The 18692-nt window shown below is 55.5% G+C and overlaps 3 protein-coding genes across 3 annotated transcripts; 2 read left to right on the plus strand and 1 right to left on the minus strand.

Moving 5' to 3' along the window:
- The first annotated feature begins 1140 nt into the window (after positions 1–1140).
- On the plus strand, positions 1141–2442 carry PHYSODRAFT_286776 (hypothetical protein). Its single transcript, XM_009533428.1, has 4 exons — positions 1141–1164; positions 1315–1546; positions 1605–2086; positions 2149–2442. Exons 2-4 carry the CDS (start codon positions 1516–1518, stop codon positions 2362–2364), a joined length of 729 nt encoding a protein of 242 aa, XP_009531723.1. The 5' UTR covers positions 1141–1164; positions 1315–1515; the 3' UTR covers positions 2365–2442.
- A 3260-nt stretch (positions 2443–5702) lies between these two features.
- On the minus strand, positions 5703–10248 carry PHYSODRAFT_286777 (hypothetical protein). The gene is given in 7 exon segments (XM_009533429.1): positions 5703–6689; positions 6701–7295; positions 7629–7861; positions 8409–8753; positions 8782–9002; positions 9479–9485; positions 9782–10248. The coding sequence occupies 3 exon segments, from the start codon at positions 8529–8531 to the stop codon at positions 6716–6718; spliced, it is 936 nt and encodes a 311-aa protein (XP_009531724.1). The 5' UTR covers positions 8532–8753; positions 8782–9002; positions 9479–9485; positions 9782–10248; the 3' UTR covers positions 5703–6689; positions 6701–6715.
- Positions 10249–10758: 510 nt separating this feature from the next.
- On the plus strand, positions 10759–15824 carry PHYSODRAFT_335941 (hypothetical protein; the record flags this gene model as incomplete). The annotated part of the gene is made up of 12 exons (XM_009533430.1): positions 10759–11129; positions 12390–12471; positions 12551–12892; positions 12949–13627; positions 13660–13721; positions 13800–13910; positions 14009–14107; positions 14190–14384; positions 14487–14860; positions 14894–15039; positions 15111–15729; positions 15809–15824. The coding sequence occupies 12 exons, from the start codon at positions 10759–10761 to the stop codon at positions 15822–15824; spliced, it is 3096 nt and encodes a 1031-aa protein (XP_009531725.1).
- Positions 15825–18692: the final 2868 nt, after the last annotated feature.

An 18692-nucleotide genomic window follows, 5' to 3' on the forward strand; every position in this document is an offset into this window, starting at 1 on the left:
GACGGCATCTACTTGTAAATTTAGCTTGCGCCAGCCATGAGATGGCCAGCGATATTATGCAGCAATATATAATAGAAACATGAAGTGGATTTTGGCAGTCTTTCTCCGGCGTGAAGAAGAAAGCAGGGGAAATATCATTGAAATGTCATTATCATAGCTGATATCGTAGTTGTAGCGCAAATAACAGCGGTAACGGCAGTGCCAGCAGTGGCAGCAGATAATAAACAGTCGCAGTAGCGATAGCAGGAGATATGAACTAGCAACTTCAATGACAGCATTACTATGATATCATTAACAATAGTGAAATAGTAGTTTTAGTTGCTGTAGTTGCAGTAGGGATAAACAGTACTTAGTAACAGTGACCAGTAGTAACGCCCGCCACAGTTAGCAATATCAAAAGCAATTTCTTTAACAATAGTGGAATTTCAGTAGTATAGCAATAGAAGTAGTAATGGGGTAGCAGTAGCAGTAGCAGTAGTAGTAACAGTGGCAGTGTCCAGTAGCAGTGACAGTAGCAGCCGCAGTAGCTGGCAGTGGCGGCGACAGTGGCAGTTGCAATCAATACCAATAGCAACATGATGTTGTTGTCAACATCAATTATAACCGTGTTTGAGACCAACCGCCGGATATGCTCTTATAGCATCTCTAGTATGAGAATTAAAATATCTAGTGCAGTCATATGAAGCGTTACAGGCATAGTACTCACCAAAATAGTGGTGATAATGGTAATAACAATAACAAGTGCAGACAGCAGATATCTGCTGAGGCGCAGTGTGTCCTAGCCGTAAAAAACGCAAAATTGTTCGGGGCGTTTGCCTCCGCTTAGAGAGTTCATTCGAAAGAAAATCATGCCCAGGTTTTCTTACCGCAATGGATAGTTCACCCTCACCGCCATTTCTACGACACCATTATTGTGATTGGCTGAAAGCCCGTGTGGGTCTAGGTAGCGAATTCCCTCCCTCCCTTTCCTCATTCCAGAATCGGCCGCCTCGAGAAAAGATGGTGAAGCTGTTCTGTGCGATCGGTGGCGTGGCGGGCAGCGCCTTCTCGGTGCGTGTGGACGAGAGTGACTCGGTGGATGACTTGAAGGACGCGATCAAGGCGAAGAAGCCAAACAAGTTGAAGGACATCGATGCAGGTGACCTGCAGCTCTTCCTGGCGAAGAGGGAGGACGGCGCGTGGCTGAAGTCGAAGGATCTGCTCCGGATGCGGAAGGGGGAGATCCCCGATGAAGTTGAGAGTCACTACATGAAGGAGGAATTGGACGATCCAACGGACAAGATCTGCGAGAGGTTTCCCACAGTCTCCGACGGAACGATTCACGTGCTGGTGATGCTTCCGGAGCAAGAACACGCACAAACTGAATTGTGGCTTGTCACTGGATCCGTTGGCAACGCGCTGAACACGAAAGGGATTCGCTGCAGGCTGTACCGACTGGCGGGGTCATGCCTTGGATACTACGATCCCAACCTTCGTGCTGGCGAAACCGACAAGGCGCTGTGGTATGATGAGGTGATGTTGCGGATCCATGTTCTTTTCAAAGAAGGTATGCATTTTGGTTATTGTAGAACTGTGCTGGTTGATGTCTCACAGATGTTGTACAGAGAGGGATGCTTTGCTATTTGAAAACGAACTGCAGACCGAAGGTATCAAGCAAACTTCCCCACTCGATGGCCACACGATCTCGACGACTGTGGCCCCAGTTTCTCGGGAGTTAAGCGAACTGCGACGCATCTTTGCCATGCATTATGTTCCAGATGATACCGAGTCCCCTCAAGTCTCAATGACGACTTTCTCGTCCAACACCTCGATCGTTGACGTAGCGACTGACGAATTTAAGTACCAGCGTATCGAGAGTGAAGAGTGGTTCGGGTCGGTGGGGAAGGCACAGAGCTGCCATGTGATGTCCAGAGAGCATTGCCTGAAATATCCAAGCTACAAGAAGTATGACAACGACCCAAGCAATCGTCTTGCTCTTTCTGCAGAAATGCACGAGTGGTTTGATGCTCGGTCCTATGCGGTGCCGACGATGAAAATTTCCGTCGAGTCCACATCTGAAGGATTTGTAATCGGCAACAGATACAAGGTACGAGTAGTTTGAGTACGTGCTGAATACTACTTGTTCTAACATTATTTACGATGCCATAGGTCGATTTGGTTGTGCGCGCGTGGAATGCTGGATTCGCAAGACTTCTCTCGCTGCGTTTGAAAGAAGGCTTTGCTGTGTCGGATGATGGCTTGGAGATGCGAACATCCATCTACGTACAGAACAAGAAGGTGTTTTGCGACTGCATGGAGTGGAAGCGCAAAGAGATAGAGAAGAAGTGGAGAGAGCACGAGGATATGGCACCTGCTGTGGATTGACTGCACCACGCGTAAGATCCTATTGACTTCAATTTCAATTTGCTTTTCATCCTAATAAATATAAAGTTACTAATATACAACGATGGCGGACCAACTAGCCGAGCGCCGCCGCTACGCGTTACGTTAATGTTTTCGACCAATCGCAGGTGTTGGCGCCACCATTTTTGGACCATTTCGAACGAAAATGTGGCCGCGCCGGCAGCCGGCGCAGGCAGCTCCTGGTGGGGCTTCAAGCGCTGCAACCTCAGCTCCAGCAGATCGTCCATTGTCCTCTCGAGCACCACCATCTTCTGCGTCTTCAGGCACATCTGCACCTCTTTTTGCGCCTCGTAGGAGCGCCGGGAAGGCCCCAAACCCCACTGTCAAAGCTCAAAAGACCTCTAGTTCAGGCACAGACGACGCTGCGTGGCTGCTACGGGCTCTAGACAAGAAGAAAAAGAAGAAAGTCTAACCTGATGCAAGCAAGAAGGTCACTAAGCCCTCAGAGCCCGAAAAAGCGGCGAAAAAGACGCAGCCGAAGCCGAAAAATGAGCGAAAAGGAGGTCCACTAGGCCTCTCCATGTCTGTACAGGAGCGCCAGCAATTGTGGCGCAGTGGAGCAGCTAAGAAGCCTGAAGATGAAGCAGCGGAACGGGCCAAGCAGCAGGAGAGAGAACGTCAAGAGACGGGCTTTGATCGTGTCTTCCAGGAGGTCTTCGGGGAGCAGCAGAAGGACAAGAAAGGAGGCGACGAGGAGGAGCTCAACAGTGTTTTATCCAGTGGAGATACAGGCGCCAATGCGTCGTCTTTAGGGCTGTCGGTGGTTGATGCAGAGACAGATAAAGACAAGGAGGTGACGAAGGTGTCGGGCAAACGTAAGGCTGCTCTGAGTGATGACGAGAAAGAAGAGGAGGCGTGGGGCTTCGCGACGGCTGGGAACAGTGGGTTCACTCTCGATGACTTCGACGCTCCATCTGACAGCAACGACGCGGGTTCCGGTGATGTGGGTGATGCTCGGAAGGCTGCGGAGTTTGAGCGCTGGAAGGCCGAGGACGCCCAAAGTGCGGTGAGCGACAACTTCGTCAAGCTGAACATGCGTAAGAGATTCAAGGGCAGCTCTGGGCGCGCCAAGAAGCGACCGGCGTATCTGCGCGCACGTAATGAGAACCTGCTGGACGAAGCTACAGGTGAGAAATCTTCAGGCCTCGCTCCGGTGGTCAATGCGAACGGTACTCAACAGAGTAAGAAGGAGAAGTCGATGCTGGCTGACGACGGCGTGGACTTCACCGAGGAGTGTCTGGAAGCGCTGGCCAAAGCCGAGAAAGCGCGTGGTCTCTCTAGTCAAGAAAAATCGAAACCGAAGAAGGAGGCCGAGCCATTGACACCGCCGAGGTGTCATCATGCGTTGGTCTGTCAGAACTTGGAGGTCAAGAAGAAGAACAAGAACCACGGCCGCAAGTTCTTCGCCTGCCCGCTGGGATTCGATGAAGGTCGCTGCGACTTCTTCCTCTGGGAAGACGACCACGTCCCGCTTGCACTGCAGACACTCTTCACGGCTTCTTCTTCCTCTGACGGTGTTGCTGAGTCCGCAGCTGAAGCTGAAGCCATTGAGTGCGTTCCTCTGGATATTGAAGCTACTGAAGAGGAGCAACGTGAGGCGATGCTCACCAATCTGCTTCTGGTGTTTGGGCACGCCGACTTTCGTCCTGGCCAGCAGTGGGCGATCTCAAGGGTGCTGCGTCGTAAGGACACTCTCCTTGTGTTGCCCACGGGTGCAGGCAAGTCGCTGTGCTATCAATTCCCAGCGCTCTTCTTGCCTGGAATTACGCTCGTGATCTCGCCGCTTATCTCGCTGATGAACGACCAGTACGAGAGTCTCCCCGCCCCATTGAAGGCTCGCTCCTTGTGTCTTTCCGGCTCCGGCTCGGATTCAGGCTCGTCCAAGGCGAAGCATGCGGCTTTTGTGCGTGATCTGCTGGCGGACAAACTCTCTCTGATCTTCCTGTCGCCGGAGAAGGCGCTGGATGCTGGAATGCAAGCGCTGCTCGCGTTATCGCGGGTCCGTGCGCGCTTGGCACTAGTGTGTGTCGACGAAGCGCATTGCGTCTCAGAGTGGTCCCACCACTTCCGTCCAAGCTACTTGCGGCTGGCAGAGGTCTTCCGCCACACCCAGTGCGTTTTGTGTGTGACTGCCACAGCCTCGCGACGTGTTGTCCACGATGTATTGCATCAATTGCGCTCACGTCGGCAGCTTCAGAATCAAGGTGGCGAGAGCGAGAGCGACATGGTGCTGCAGATGCCATGGCAAAGGAAGAATCTGGCGCTGGAAGTTCGTTCCGTCCGGTCGAATGATGAGCGACTGCGGCATCTCGTCCACATCCTCCCCGAGTTGAGCAAAGGATCAACACAGTCCTCCAAGGCTGGCGGTGGAGGTGTTATCGTGTACGTTCACCAGCAACGGCAGACGGAGGAACTTGCAGCTCTGCTGCGTGAACAATTGCCCAACGCTTGGCGCACTGCTGGAAAGGTGGTGGCGTTTCATGCTGGCATGGCGCCTGAGGCGAAGGAAAAGGTCCGCACAGGTTTTGCGCGAGGCAGAGTGCGCGTTGTGGTGGCTACTATCGCATTTGGTATGGGCATTGACAAGAAGAATGTGCGGGCTGTTGTGCACTTCCACATGCCGTCGTCTGTCGAGGGATACGTGCAGCAGATTGGACGAGCAGGTCGTGACGGCAAGTCTGCGCGAGCGTTGCTGTATCTGCTGAATGAAGACGCGGTGCACTTCCGCTCGTTACTGTTTTCAACCGCATTACATCGCGACCAGCTTCGGAGGCTTATGGCTCTTGTCTTCCAGAGTCGGGAGAGCTTATCCCCAGCGAGCAAGAAGCATGTAGTGGCTGTGAAGTGCTCGGGAAGAGGTCAGAGAGCTGGCAGTGACCTGACGCTGGAGTCTCTCGAGCGAGATTGGCTGGAGCGCCACCTTGACCTGAAGGCGGCTTCGATCGAGACGTTCCTCACGTTGCTGGCCCTCGAGACGCAGCGTCAGAAGGACGACGAGCTGGGTTTACGCGTGGCACTCCAACCTCTGAGCATGAGTCAATGTACACTGCAGCTGCTGGACACTCAAGCGAAGAAACTGGGACCGCAATCTACAGTAAGTCACTGCTCGGAGCGGTGCAGCGCAAGGAATTGCCTAATGCACGCGTGACACATCGTAAGGACGGGTATCTGAGCTCTTGGGTTATCGACTGCCACCTGCACGAAGTAGCTCAATGGTACGGACGGACGACTGGTGCCAACAGCAATGGAGACCAAGCTGCAGCCCTGTTAGCAGCTTCCGACGCTCAGCAGGCGGGTGAAACCAATGCTGCTGCGGTCGCTGCCGCCACGAATGAGCGTCGGCTGCTACAAGAATTGCGAGCGGCTCAACAGACTGGTCAGATCCAGCGCTTTTCGCTGTCACAGCCCGCATTCCAGCTGCAGTTGAGCTGGAGGGCTGAACTGACCGACGAGATGAAGAGTGAAGTCGTGGACCGATGGACGAAGCTGTTGTATGCGAAGCACGGGCATCTCGAGTCGCGCCAGCTTGCTCGTCTCGCTCATTTGTATGGAGCGCTGTACGCGGCAGCTCTACCGGCGCCTTCTCCGACGTCAACCGCGCGTGATGGCGAAGATGAAGAAGACGAAGAAGATCTGGATGATAAGGCCCATGCTCTCGAGACCAAACCGGTACGTTACTTCGAAGACGACGACGATAAGGATGATGCTGCAGCCGGTGGAGACGACGTCGAAGGTGACGAGGATGAGCGTTTGCTGCAGAAAATGCTGCGGCCGCTGACCGAGTCTCTGATCGAGGCTATCGAGCGAGGTACACGCTCACTCATTCAACTCCGTCTTGGCGGTGGAGGTCCGCTTGAGGGCAGTGATACTGAAGAGAGCACGAGCAACGATGAAGGTATCAAATGGACGAGTTACGCTGTGGCCAAGGTATTTCACGGATTGACGACGCCGCAGCTTCCAACTCGGCAGTGGCGCGACCACGTCTGCTGGCGACGGTACTCTGACCTGGCATTCGAGCGCATCGTGCAGATTGCACACAAGGTGATCCTGGAGGAGGAGGCTTTGGAATCGACTGTAAAGTCGGCGAGTGTGGGCATGTCGACAACTTAATGGTACTATGGCCTGTTAGATTACTTCTCTCCTACTTCATAGTTTCGCCAAGCTGGGGAACGATGGCGGCCACTTCCTTCGATGGCCTGGAACTCCAGCCGTTCCCAACCGTGGCGCTGTGCGTGGTAATTCACACAAACTCACTTCCTAATTCACTGACTAGCTTACGAGTATTTTGCACGCAGAGTCTTGCAGACGCGACTCAAGCGCAGGTCGGGAAGTGCTGGACTGGAAGTTGCTGGTGTGATCGGTGGCGACTTAGGAGCTGCTCTGCTCTGTGAGTCGCTGGCTCGGGCGCCTTCTGTGTGCTAACTGGGCAGGTGGCGCTCAAGGTTGCATTAGATTTGACTGCGTTGTGGATGCCTGCGATCTCGATGCGTCTCGCCCACGTCTCAGTCGGTGAGTGCCGTGCGCTTTCCAGCATGGCGAAGTGACTGCCGCTGTGGTACAGTTTGCGCTCGTGTGTTTCGCTTTCGAGCATAGCGCTCCATGTCTTCTTGAGCATCTGCATCTCCTCGTCGTCGTCCGAGTCGTCCGCGTAAATCTCCGCGCGCTCTTCCTGGCGGCCGAACTCGCGGTAGAATCGCCGCGTGAAGTCGAAGTTGTTGAAGCGCTGAGTCTCGTCGTCACTGCCGCCTGCGTCCTCCTCGCTGCTGGAGCTGAGGTGATATCTGCTGGTGCAGGACTGATACTTGTGGTCCGTCACCGTCATCGCGAAGGCTGGAGTTGGTACCAACGGGTAGTGGTGGAATCCCGGAGTCAGCGAAGCAGCAGCCGACGTCCTAACTCGCACCGCGGAAGGCATCGCCAGACGCCGACGTCCGACCGCTTCGCCTTCGTGTTCAAGCAGTTCCCGCCGCGAAAACTGCTTGGCTCACGCTCCAAGCGCGTGATTGAGGCGCGATCTCTGGCGCTCAACCGCTTCTTGCAGCATGCTCTGGAGGTCGTCGAAGTCGTTCGCCAGCGCCAACTCATCGCCATTTGCTTCAGCATGATGACCCACATCGAGACGTTCCTCGAGTTTGGAAGCCACCGCGTTGCAGCCCCGCGCGTCGCTCCGTCACGAAGTGTGGACTGCAACAACGTCAAACCTGCTCGACGAGGAGCGATGTCACCCGGCGCAGCTAGGGATACTGGTACAAGTGCTGACACTGGAGCTAGCGCTGGCACTCAAGCTGACGTTGGACCTGGTGTTGAAGCTGCTCTCGATGTTGTCCATGTCCGGGCTGGTGAGGTACGTGGCCATCTCGTCGTCGATGAGTGCGAGGAGCTTCTCGCGCAGCTCGCAGAACTCGGAGAAGCAGCGACGGATGTGCCGGCTCCTCTGCGTCTTGGTGTCTTCAACCCGCTAGATGTAGACCGTGAACGCCTTGAGCGCCAAGGCCGACGTGATGGTCGCTGTCAATGAGCTCATGGAGCCATTCATGGTGGTCCTGCCTGTGTGGTACGAGGCGATTGCAAGAGTGCCGACTGGTGATCGCTTGATCCCCCCGTTTCAGCCCCCAACTAGACGAAGGCGTTGGCGCTGCGGTTTCGTGTGGTCCGTGTCTCGCTCGCCTTTCAGCTCTACCCGAAACCAGTTACGCGCGTTTGCTCGCTTGATTCGCAGTCTCAGAACCTGATGCTTCTTCACACGAGCCTCGGGATGGGGGTCAAATTGTCTGCCGGGTAGCGACGAGGCACGCAGAATGGAAAGTGGTGACCGCGAGTTGAACACTTTCGGCGACGGCAGGTGGATAGATAGACTTCGAGGGCTCAGGTGGGGCCCTCTCACGGGCCGGACGCCGACTGCACTGGAAGGAGCACGCCGGCATCCCTGGAAACAAACCGAGTGGCCCACGGCTCGTATCTCTAGCGCCGCCGCCGCATTTGACAGCACCAAGATGTTAGCTAACTGCGGGCGTCTGTGGATCACCGAGCTCACGGTCGTCGGGGATCAAGATGCAAAGTTTACTGCGCCGCAGCAATGGTAAACTTTGAAAGGGCGCCCTCTTGAGCATTGCACAACCGGCGCGCATTTGAGCCTTTCACTCGTGCGCATGATCACAAGTCCAGCGTAACGGCAGCAATTATTGAGCAGAGTGAGCTGTGACCAGTGCTGCTCGCCCGAAGGCAATGTTTTGACATCGAGAGCACATGGTACTCTTCCAAGCAGGAAAAGGTGGTGCGGGTCAGGCCAGGCGTTCGTCGTTAGCGAGGTGGGGCCGAATTGAAGTGCGACTATGATCCAACCACTGTCACTGCGAGCGAGAGGAGCAACTAACGTTAGGACAGGCCCGAGCTTCCGTTGGGTTTTGGCGGTGCAGAGAGCAATTGTTCCTCGACGCGAAAATTGACCCCGGGAGGGATTGAATCTCGCATTGTTCTCGCTAGCCACGCGCGTCTCGGTCCAGTCGTCGTGGTCGATTGCAAGGCTCGCCTCGGTGGAGGTGAAGCTTCGGTGAACGCGCTTCCTTCTGTCGATTCAACAAGGATTTGGCACGAAATCCGGTTTGATCCACTCCTTCTACGAGCCCGAGCCCGTCAACTTCAAAAGTGGGCTCCCCCTAATACGAGAGCCAAAAGTCGCACAAAATGGGCTCCCTCATGGTAAGTACGAGATCAAGGAATTGGCTCCCCTCCAGGGCTCCCCAATACCTAGTATAGCCCTTGCGGATTGCGTTGGTAGTTCCTTGTAGCTACAATAGCGGAGTACAGTTGCTCTATATGCTATTATTAGTTGACCGTGTTCGCTACGAGCGTGTCGTTAATAAACTACTGTGCTTGGAAGCTCGATCCTGGGTCTGTATGACCCGACCTCGGCCGAAATACCGCAGCAACCAAAACGTGTGTCAGTACGTGTATGATGAGACATGACGCGACGTGACGCCCACGACCACTACACCTATTGACAAACGTTTTCCCAACGCATACACCTTTTGACGTTTTCCCCTAGAAGATCGAGCTCAAAGATCACCACACTAGAAGATCTCGCGCCGCTCATATGTGTACAGCCGCTCCGAGGCCTCCCCAGCGTCGCCGATCGTCCTTCCTTCCCCTCAAGGAGAAGCCCTTTTTCCTATGCCTTTTCAGGTTAGAACCTGGAGATACTTCAATGACGGCCAATCATCAGTGAGATATTTAACACAGGTGAGGGGGGAGGGCTCACAGTTCTGGAGGGCTCCTTTCACTTAACCTATTGAACTCAAGAGCCCAGGAGCCCGAGCTCGTAACTTTTTGGGTTCACCCAAGAGCCCAGGAGCCCGGCTCTCCCCAGGGCTCGTAGAAGGTGTGGTTTGATCGTAGTGCCAACGCGTTTTGGCCTGCGATCTGACCACCGCTGACTCTCGTAAGTTTCGATGGAACACGTACTCCTTCTGCTTTAGGCTGTCGGGCGAGAGCCCAACGCTGTTGCAAGCGGGGGTGGGGACATGCATGCACTGTGCATGGTACTCAGCGCAACTTTCATGACGTGGTTTCATGGCAAATCCATTCACAAAATGAACGGGGCCGGGCTGCATCCACCGTTCAAGCACAGCGCTCATAGCAGGAGAGTATCAACTTGATACTGTCCTGCTCGCTGGAGATAAGCTCAGCTCGCGATCAAGTCCTCGCCTATGGTGTGGACGTATCATACGTAAGATGTACACACAACACGCGTCTATCAAGTTGTGTTTGTGGCGAGCAGAAGATGGCGAACGGGTGAAGGGCTCACTAGAATATCATGCGCCCAAGCGCCCTTCCACCACCCTCTAGTTGCACACATTGTTTCGTTTATCAACATGAAACCGAGAAAATGGAGCCCTTGGCTCTCCTGCTGGTTGTAGCGAAGAGCTTTCTCACCAGTTGAGGCTTCTGGGATTTCTCACTTTGCAAACGGGCCGCTCACAATTGAACTCAACCTTCGTACAGTTTGTAGCTACGTTGTACATGAGATGAGAGAGCTACAGTCCTGATTCAGCCGTAGGGTTAGAAGTTACCACTGGTAACGGCGTATCATGATATCGAAGTCAGGGGGGCTCGGTGTAGGGATTGCTAGCAGTGCTAGCCTAGCACATCTTCACTAAATTCCGCCAGGCACGTTTGCTGCTCAATTCTCTGAAAGCTTTTCAGCGGCGCAATAGCTGAAGTCGATGATGATTGCTGTTCACGATGCTGAGGGTGGCAACTGCAGTGTATTCAATCCTGTGGCGATCTGTCTCTCCGAACGACGATTGATGTTTAAAACACGAACTCCCTTCAAGAGGCCCCATGTAATGCAACAAAATGAAGTTGACGGGCACGAATCTGCCAGGTCGAGAAGAGAAGGAGAAGCACGAGATGGAGAGACAGATCGTTAAGCTCTTCTGTGGGATCGTAGGTGCGCGCGGTTCGTTCCCGATCGAAAATAACGAGATCAAGAAGGCGAGGCCGAACGCGTGCAGGAACACCGACGCCGACCAACTGCGGCTTTTTGTACCCAAGGAGGGCGGTGAATGGCTTACGGAAGCCCAACTTATGGAGGGTCTGGATGCAGATGTAACCAGCCGCATGAAGGAACAACGCTTTGCGCAGGAGCCCATCGGCGCGATCGTCGCATCAAGACAACGCAGCAGGCTCACTTCTCGTAGAAAGACGTTGGAGAAAGTTAAGGGCCCGTAGATATGCTGGTGGTTCTGGAGAGAGCAACTGGTGGGACGATCGGTTCGGTGGAAAAGTGTAAGAGAAAGCTCCATACGTGGTTCCGCGATGGCCTTGATGTACGCGACAAGAAGACGTCCGATCTGAATCCCGGGAGTGATTGAATTGTCCATTTAGATCAAGCGGTGAATCCGAAGTACGCACTCGAGACACCAGATCTCCTTTCGGCGTATAATACAGCGGTCTTTCACTTACCAAACAAATTGTGGTGTGGTAATTCCACTAAAATCCTCCTCTACCAAAATGTATTAGAGACACCAACAACACGCTAACCCGCAAAGGTAAGCGCTTATTGGATCAAAACCGGAAGACCAGGAACGATCCCTTACACCGGGTCGGTTGCAAGCGCCTCTGTGCACCTTAGGTTGTCTTCGGTCAACCCAAAAACCTGTACCACTAGTCACGAGCTAAGGCTAGGATACTACGCAGCGCTTCCGCGCAACCCCACCGCAGTCCCTCAGAAAGGAAGGGTACCGGCGTGTTAGGCCTTATACAGGGGGACCAAGGTAAAACCTCGGTAGGTAGACTAATACACTCAGGGATACTCTAATCCCACAAATATATACCGAACGATACTCTAATACCGTTCCTGCCTCTCCGGCTACGTCAACTCTTGGCGCTGCCAAGGAAACTCTCGGTCAATGCACGATAAGCTCCCCGACAGGCATCCACACGCAGCCGAGCGTGTCCAGGCACTACAATAAGCTAGCTACACTTGCTGAAGTCGGACTTGACCCTTGTTGGCTTTGGGGGAAGACTGTCTTTTTATTACTGTGTTTTCTGAGGCCCTGGTGCCTCGTTCTGGTCATCCTATGATGAGTCCTATGTCCCTATACAAATATCTAGTGTGAACGATCGCAATAAGGCGATTCCGGACACATCAAATGACGACCGCGGCTACACTAATAAGTGCGGCCGAAGTACGTAACTAAATGCATCTGTACCTAAAAGTGGGTACCGTGAAGCCGCGTTCGGGGTTCTATTAGGACCCGACGAGGCTTCAGCCACTGACTGTCACTCCACCGAGGATAATGTCGTCATCCAATCAGAAGCAGTCATCTCCGTCTCTCGCTTGACCTCGCCTTGATTGCCCCTTGATTGAACTTGATTGTCGGGCTGGCGTGTCAACAGCGTTGGAAACTGCCACTTTCCAATACCACAACTACCCCCGCCTCGACGCGAGCCTCCCACGCTGGTGAGCGTCTAGGCGTCCTCAGTTCTTCGACTCCATGGCTCCTCCGTCGCGTGCATTCGCCGACGCGGCTGCCGCTGCTCTTTGGGCTCTCCAGTGCTCCGGACGTACGTTTGTCGCTCCTGCCGCTCCTCACTGTAATTCGGATCCTCGTTGTTGACTCCATCCCTTTCTTGATCATCTCAGGGAGCTGTTGATGTCGCCACCGACACCTCGGGTCGTCGTCCGGCGCGCCAGGCTCGTTCGGCGGGTGCCCCCGCCCCTATTGCCGCTGGTGCTGTGCCTCCAGCCCCGGCCGCGCCTGCCGGTGACCCTACGCTCATTCCTGCCGCCTCCAGGACCTCGGTCGACACTCCACCGGCTCCTCCAGGTAGTCCTGAGTCTGCCGCTGGGGGGACCGAGACTCCCTCGCCGGAAGTTCCCATGGAAGAGGCTCCCGACTCGCCGCCGACACCGCCGCCAAGCCCCAGCACTCCACCGTCGCCAACTCCCGCGCCTTCGGTCACGTTGGCAACTCGCGGGGCGTCGGTGGGGGCGAGGCAGCTGTAGGAGGTCGCGCCGGAGCTGGTGCTTATCCGGCCGAGGTTCCTCCGACAGCGGTTGTCTTGGGCGAGCAGCAGATGCTGGAGCTCGCTCGTCTCGTCGTGGGCGTTGCCCGTTTACCTCCAGCTCGAGTCAACGCTGTTCTCGACCGCAGCCTGCAAGCCGCCACTAACGTCGGTGAGGTGTTGGCTGCTGCCGTTGCTCCTCCGCGTCTCCCTCTTGCAGAGGCTGATGAACTGGTGGCCCTCCGTCGCGAGAACGACCGGCTGCAGGCTGAGCTCTCCGACACCAAAGATAAACTCGCTGAAGAGATGAATCTTCGGACCAAGTTGGACTACTTCCTCATCTCGGCCAACTCCGAGTGCGACCAAGCTCTGTACCTCGTCCAGGATATGCGCGTCCAGCTCAGCAACGCCAGCGCTCAGTTGATGCAAGCGAACGGGGTCATCGCCCACCACGCTGATGTCACTCAGTCGTTGGAGAAGCGGACGCTCGTTGCTGAGGCCGATTCGGCCGCTGCTGTACGTCGGAACACCCAGCTCCACGAGCGTATAAGTGCAAGCCTCGTTACCTACAACACTCAGTTGGAGAGGCTTCGGAAGCAGTTGGCCCACCGCGACCGAGCGAACGTCATCCCCGCACGCATTCAAGCGTTGACGGACGAGAACAACAGCTTGCGGCGAGCGAATTCTATCCTTCGTCGGCACTCGGCAGCACACGGTCTCGACGTCGACACCTTGGTCTGGCCTCAGCCGGCATCACCGCCGCAGAGATCGATTGGAATTTTCTCGGGCTGTCCCCACCGACGGTCACTGTCGAGAGTCCATGCCATGACTAATCCTCGTCAGAGTTGGGAGAGGAGTCCAAGACAACCGACGTGCCGATGACTGAGTCTACCGAGGCTACGTCCGCTCCCGCTGCTTCGGTGGGCACTTCTGCTGGTTCCCCGGTCTCCACTGAGTCGTCATCGCGCAAGCGGGGTCGGCAAACCGAGTCTGCTTCCGTCGGGAATACGGCATCCCAGCCTCCTCCTCACAAACCCTTCGGCAGACCGTGAGTCGACCTGAGGGCCAGGGCTGCAGCGGCCGCCGCGCCATCTAGTCCTCGTTCGGCATCAGGAGAGATTTCTCCGCCTCCTCAGTCGATGGTGCGTCCTTCAACGACGGCTCGCTCAAGCTGGTTGGAGTCTCAGCCCCTCCCGTACGAACACTCAGACGTCCCCTTGTATCCTCGGCTGGCTAGTCGCTCCTCGCTTCTCTCGCCGACCCCAGCCCAACAGTAGGAATCGTCTGACGTGGAGTTTGGAGGGGGTATGAGTCCTAGTGATGCTCCACAAGATGACCTTGAGCCTGGCGAGATTCCGGAGATGTCGGCCGATGCTCAGGGTGTTCAAGGTCCTATTACGGAGCCTTCCGGTACCGTCATCGAGGTTCCATCCGAGATTTCGCCTTCGGCGGCGACTTCTATTCCTCCGCCGGTCTCGTCTGGTACAGCCGGCGCTGGCCGTGCCCCTCGAGAATCGGCGGCTGGGGTCACCAAGGGCTTTGGCGGCTCACCAGACCGTTAACCTAACGGTGAGTCGCCTAATGAGTCCGAGACCTCCGAGGACCGTGACGCGTTGTTCCTGGAGATGTTCGGCCCCGACAAAAGAGAGGCAATCTCGGTGGCGCAACCTGTCGCTCCTTCGGAGGCTCCTTCTCCTCTGGCTGCTGAGACCGGGGTTCCTGTAGCTTCACAAGCGGCCACCGTGTCACCCCCGAGTCGACTCCACACTCGGTCGGCCTCTGTTCACGCTCGGTCGATGGTAACAGCAACGGTGACAGCTTCACCGAGGGATGGACCTGCCTCGATTGCTCCAGCCGTGGTTGACGCTTCTGACGTAGCTCCTGGATCACGTAAGCTCAGTGGGCTTGCCACCCTGTTCCTGGAGCCGGGTTTCACGGCACCCGGGGCGTTGGAGTGCTGACATCTTATCCAAAACGCCAGTGTCCCCCTCGTCTTCGAGGACGACTTGGTCGCCCCCAGTTCAGTGGATGAAATCGTGGAGTTTGGCTTGGGGACGGATCCCGCTCACCCCTTCCAAGTGTTGCGCCAGCTTTTCCCAGATGAGTCTTGTTTGATCAACACGACGGGTTTCCCATCCTCGGTGGCTATATCCCGTCGTGCAACTGGTCGAGCTCTACTCGTTCGCCTATGGCGGCAGTTCCGGGGTACTCCTACCACTCCACCGAGAAGGGCGACCTTGGTTTCGCCTTGTGGGAGCGACGCCACTGGATTAGGGGTAAAGCCGTCAAGGCGTATATCGATAACCTCGCCAGAATCCTCGGTCAGCGCAACGTGCAAGTCCTAGCGCTTCGACAAGCGTGGTCCAAGTACCACCGAGAGCGCAGTTATCGTGCAGATCGCTTGCGAGACCAGATGCTCCACAGGATGTGGAATGGGACCATTACGTACGACGGACAACCTCCACAGCACCGCACCGAGGTTTTGCTGGAGCCGTCGTACTTGCAATACTCGTTCGAGGTGATGGAGTGGGTCCCCACTACCGACGACTGGGCCCCCGAGGTGGCGGACGTGGACGCCCGCGAGCCGTGGCGTAACTGTTGGTTCCAAGCGCCGGCCGACCACCCCTACAACACGGCTTTCGCCCCTTGCAACGACGTCCCGTTGTTCGTCCCCAACGGATCGACTGGGGAGACCATGGCGTCGTCGGTCGTGGTTGAATCTTCTCTGCGGACTTCGATGGTGGTCGCTCCATGGGTGGCCGAGTTCGCAAACGCCCGTCGTTCTTGCTCTCCAAGCCCCGATGAGGAGACGAAGGAGTCGGGTGAAGATTTGGCCTCGTTAGACCCCGCTTCAGCTTCACCGTTTCGTACACGTTCTTTTCCAATGTCGACCGAGGTTCGTGGCGCCTTAGGCGACACTGCATGTGCTATCCCAATCCAAAATAATGTCATGTTGTTTGTTCCATTTCGTCACTCCTGCTCGCGTTAACATTCTCCACCTCCAATGCCCGGTCGCGGCTCCCAGAGTCTCATCTCGGTCCTTGAGCGCTGTGGCTGCGCCTAACGATCGGTTCGTAGCCATGACACTCCCCCGTTCTCTGACCACTTCGTCGTTAGCTTAATACTCACCCGTCAGCTTGGGAAGCACAATCGGATCCCTTCCGTATGAAGCGCTGCTTACGAAGTTTGGGTTGCCCTCTCATTAGCTTAATCGTCACTTCCTTCTCCTGCAGGGGTTCCGACCAAGGCCCCATTTCGTCTTCTATCGTCTTTAGCTCCATTTCAAAATCTCCATCCATCATAGGTCCATATATAAGCGTAAGTCGACGTCTGACGCACCGGTGCACACCCCTTTACCGCTCAATAACGGCGTTCGAAACCTCGGTCACCCCTCCTTCAGCTTCGCCATCACTCGTTTCATCTACTATGGGGTTCACCGAGGTTTGTTCGCGTCTTCAGCTACCCCCACGTCTCCGTTTTGTCTTGTTTCGTTCACATTACATGCAGCATGCAAATTCCAGTAGCATTCTTCGTCTGTCCTTGCGAGCTGGATAGCCCTCGCAGGCAGGTCAATAGTCGTCTCCAGTAGCCTCGTTCGTCTGACATCGCGGGCTGGATTCCCCCCGCGAGCAGTTCAATCCTCGTTGAGGCGCAGAATTACTCCTCGTCGGCCACTTGGACCATTTGCAAACGTCGGTCGCTTCGTTTCCGGCGCAGGTAATCGTACAGGAGGCCACCGCACGACAGATTGGACGCTGGTTCCCATGTCGGCTCGTCATAGCCGACCCACTTCACCTTGAACTCTCGGACGGCCCGGTGAGTGCTCGTTGACAACGGTGTCCGGTCATCGAGGATAGCCTCGACTTCATACTCACCGTCCAGGTGGTCCGGCTCAAAACTGTCTTCAGGCAGTAGTTCCTCGTCGAAGTCAAGACGAGTGTCTTCGGTGACCCCACGAGCCAAACGAACCCTCGGTCGGCCTTCGAATTCGTCCACTGACTTGAGTCGTGAAACATGCACCACCGGGTAGAACTGGTATCCACTTCGGTCGGGTAGGTCCAACTCATACGCAAACTCTTCGACCTTCTTCTTCACGCGGAACGGTCCGTGCCACCGATGGGCTCAGTCCTGGTCGAACCCGCTCCATGTACAGCCACACTCTGCTCCCAGGCTGCAAAGCAAGCCTCGTTCTCGTCACTGTAGCTCCACCATGGTCAGGGGAATTCGATGCTCGGTCGACCGAGGTTCTATTCTCGCCGACGCCTGCCGTAGCTCCTTCTCCTTCCTTCCAAGTGATGCATTGTGCTCTTCAGCTCTCCGAGCCTTTTCCGCGGCTTGGTACTCCTTGGTCATCCTCAGGGCGATTTCCTGCTGTCGGTTGACCTCTCGGCGCCATGCTAGCGCGTCAGTTTGGCTACCGAAACCTCGTTTGAGCGACGCGGACATTGCCTTGAGCGTCGACTGTGCATCCCACCCATGAACGAGGTAAAACGGAGTTTCCTTCCTCGTCGTATCACGGGAGTTATTGATGGCGAAGATCAGTCTTTCGGCGATCTCGTCCCAATCCTGCTGCAATGGGTCTTCAGCGTATACGCGGACTGACTGCATGATCGTCTTCACCGATCTCTCCTGCTGACCGTTGGCCTGCGGTCGGTAGCTCAGGGTCGCTCTCGACCGAGACTGCATCATTGCTGCGAAGGCTCATAAATCGAGGATCTCGGTCATGACGGATCAAGGACGGTGCCCCAAAACGTTGGTAGACACACTCCTCGAAAGCTTGCGCAACGCGTAAGGCGGTAGTGTCAGACATGGCTTTGCCCATCACGAATCCCGTGAACGAGCATTGGAACAGCAGGAGAGCCGTGTTGCCACGGCGACTCTTCGGTAGCGGTATCACGAAATCCATAGAGACTAGTTGGAAGGGCCTCTCGGCTAGGATGTTCCCTGGCGAGTACCCGCGGAACTGGGGTCGGCTCTTACTTGAACTGCAGTCAGGGCACGACTTAACGTGTTTCTCCACATCGGCATACTGCCCGATCCAGTAATAGTCTCTCGCTGCTCGATGTAGCGTACGAGTAATATCTTGGTGACCGTCTTCGAGTGAGTCATGACAGCTTTGCAGGACCTCTTGGATCATCGTTGTGGGTACCACGAGTCTCATCTTCAACTCGGCTTGCTCGTCGTCAGTTGAACGACGGCTCGTTCTAGTGTAATATAGCACATCGTCCTCGCTCAACACACATTGGTCCGCCATTTTCCATGCATCTCGTGCTGCTCTGTATCCAATCTTTGCATCGTCTCCTCGTAGCACTGCCTTCCGATTCGACCACCGTAACTCTTCATCTTGAGCGGTGGCGATTCTCCTTCGGCGTTCTCCTTGTACTACCAGCGGGTCAATGTCTTCTGCGTACGGTGGGGCTGGTGACGTCTCGGCACGCAGCGGTGAAGCTTCTGCTTCATTCTGAGACTCGTTCGGCACACCATTGGCTTCTACTCGGTGAGATGCATCTCCCTGATCGGTGACCGAGACTTCATCTGCAAACCGGGCGTGTTTCGCCTTTGCTCTCGCGTGCCGTCTGGTCATCACAGCCACATGTCCGGGTTCAGTCTCGTTCTGCCGTCTGTGGTCGGTTTCTCTTCGCACAAAATCGAAAAAATTCTTGCTACGAGGTTTGGCAGAAGCTACCACAGCCCATACTGTGTTGGCCGAGGGTATGTCCTCGACGACGCATCCGTCAGCAACCTCGTAGATGACTTCAGCGATACGGTTCAGCTTCATC

Source organism: Phytophthora sojae, assembly GCF_000149755.1.
Source record: "Phytophthora sojae unplaced genomic scaffold PHYSOscaffold_6, whole genome shotgun sequence".
NCBI lineage: Eukaryota > Oomycota > Peronosporomycetes > Peronosporales > Peronosporaceae > Phytophthora > Phytophthora sojae.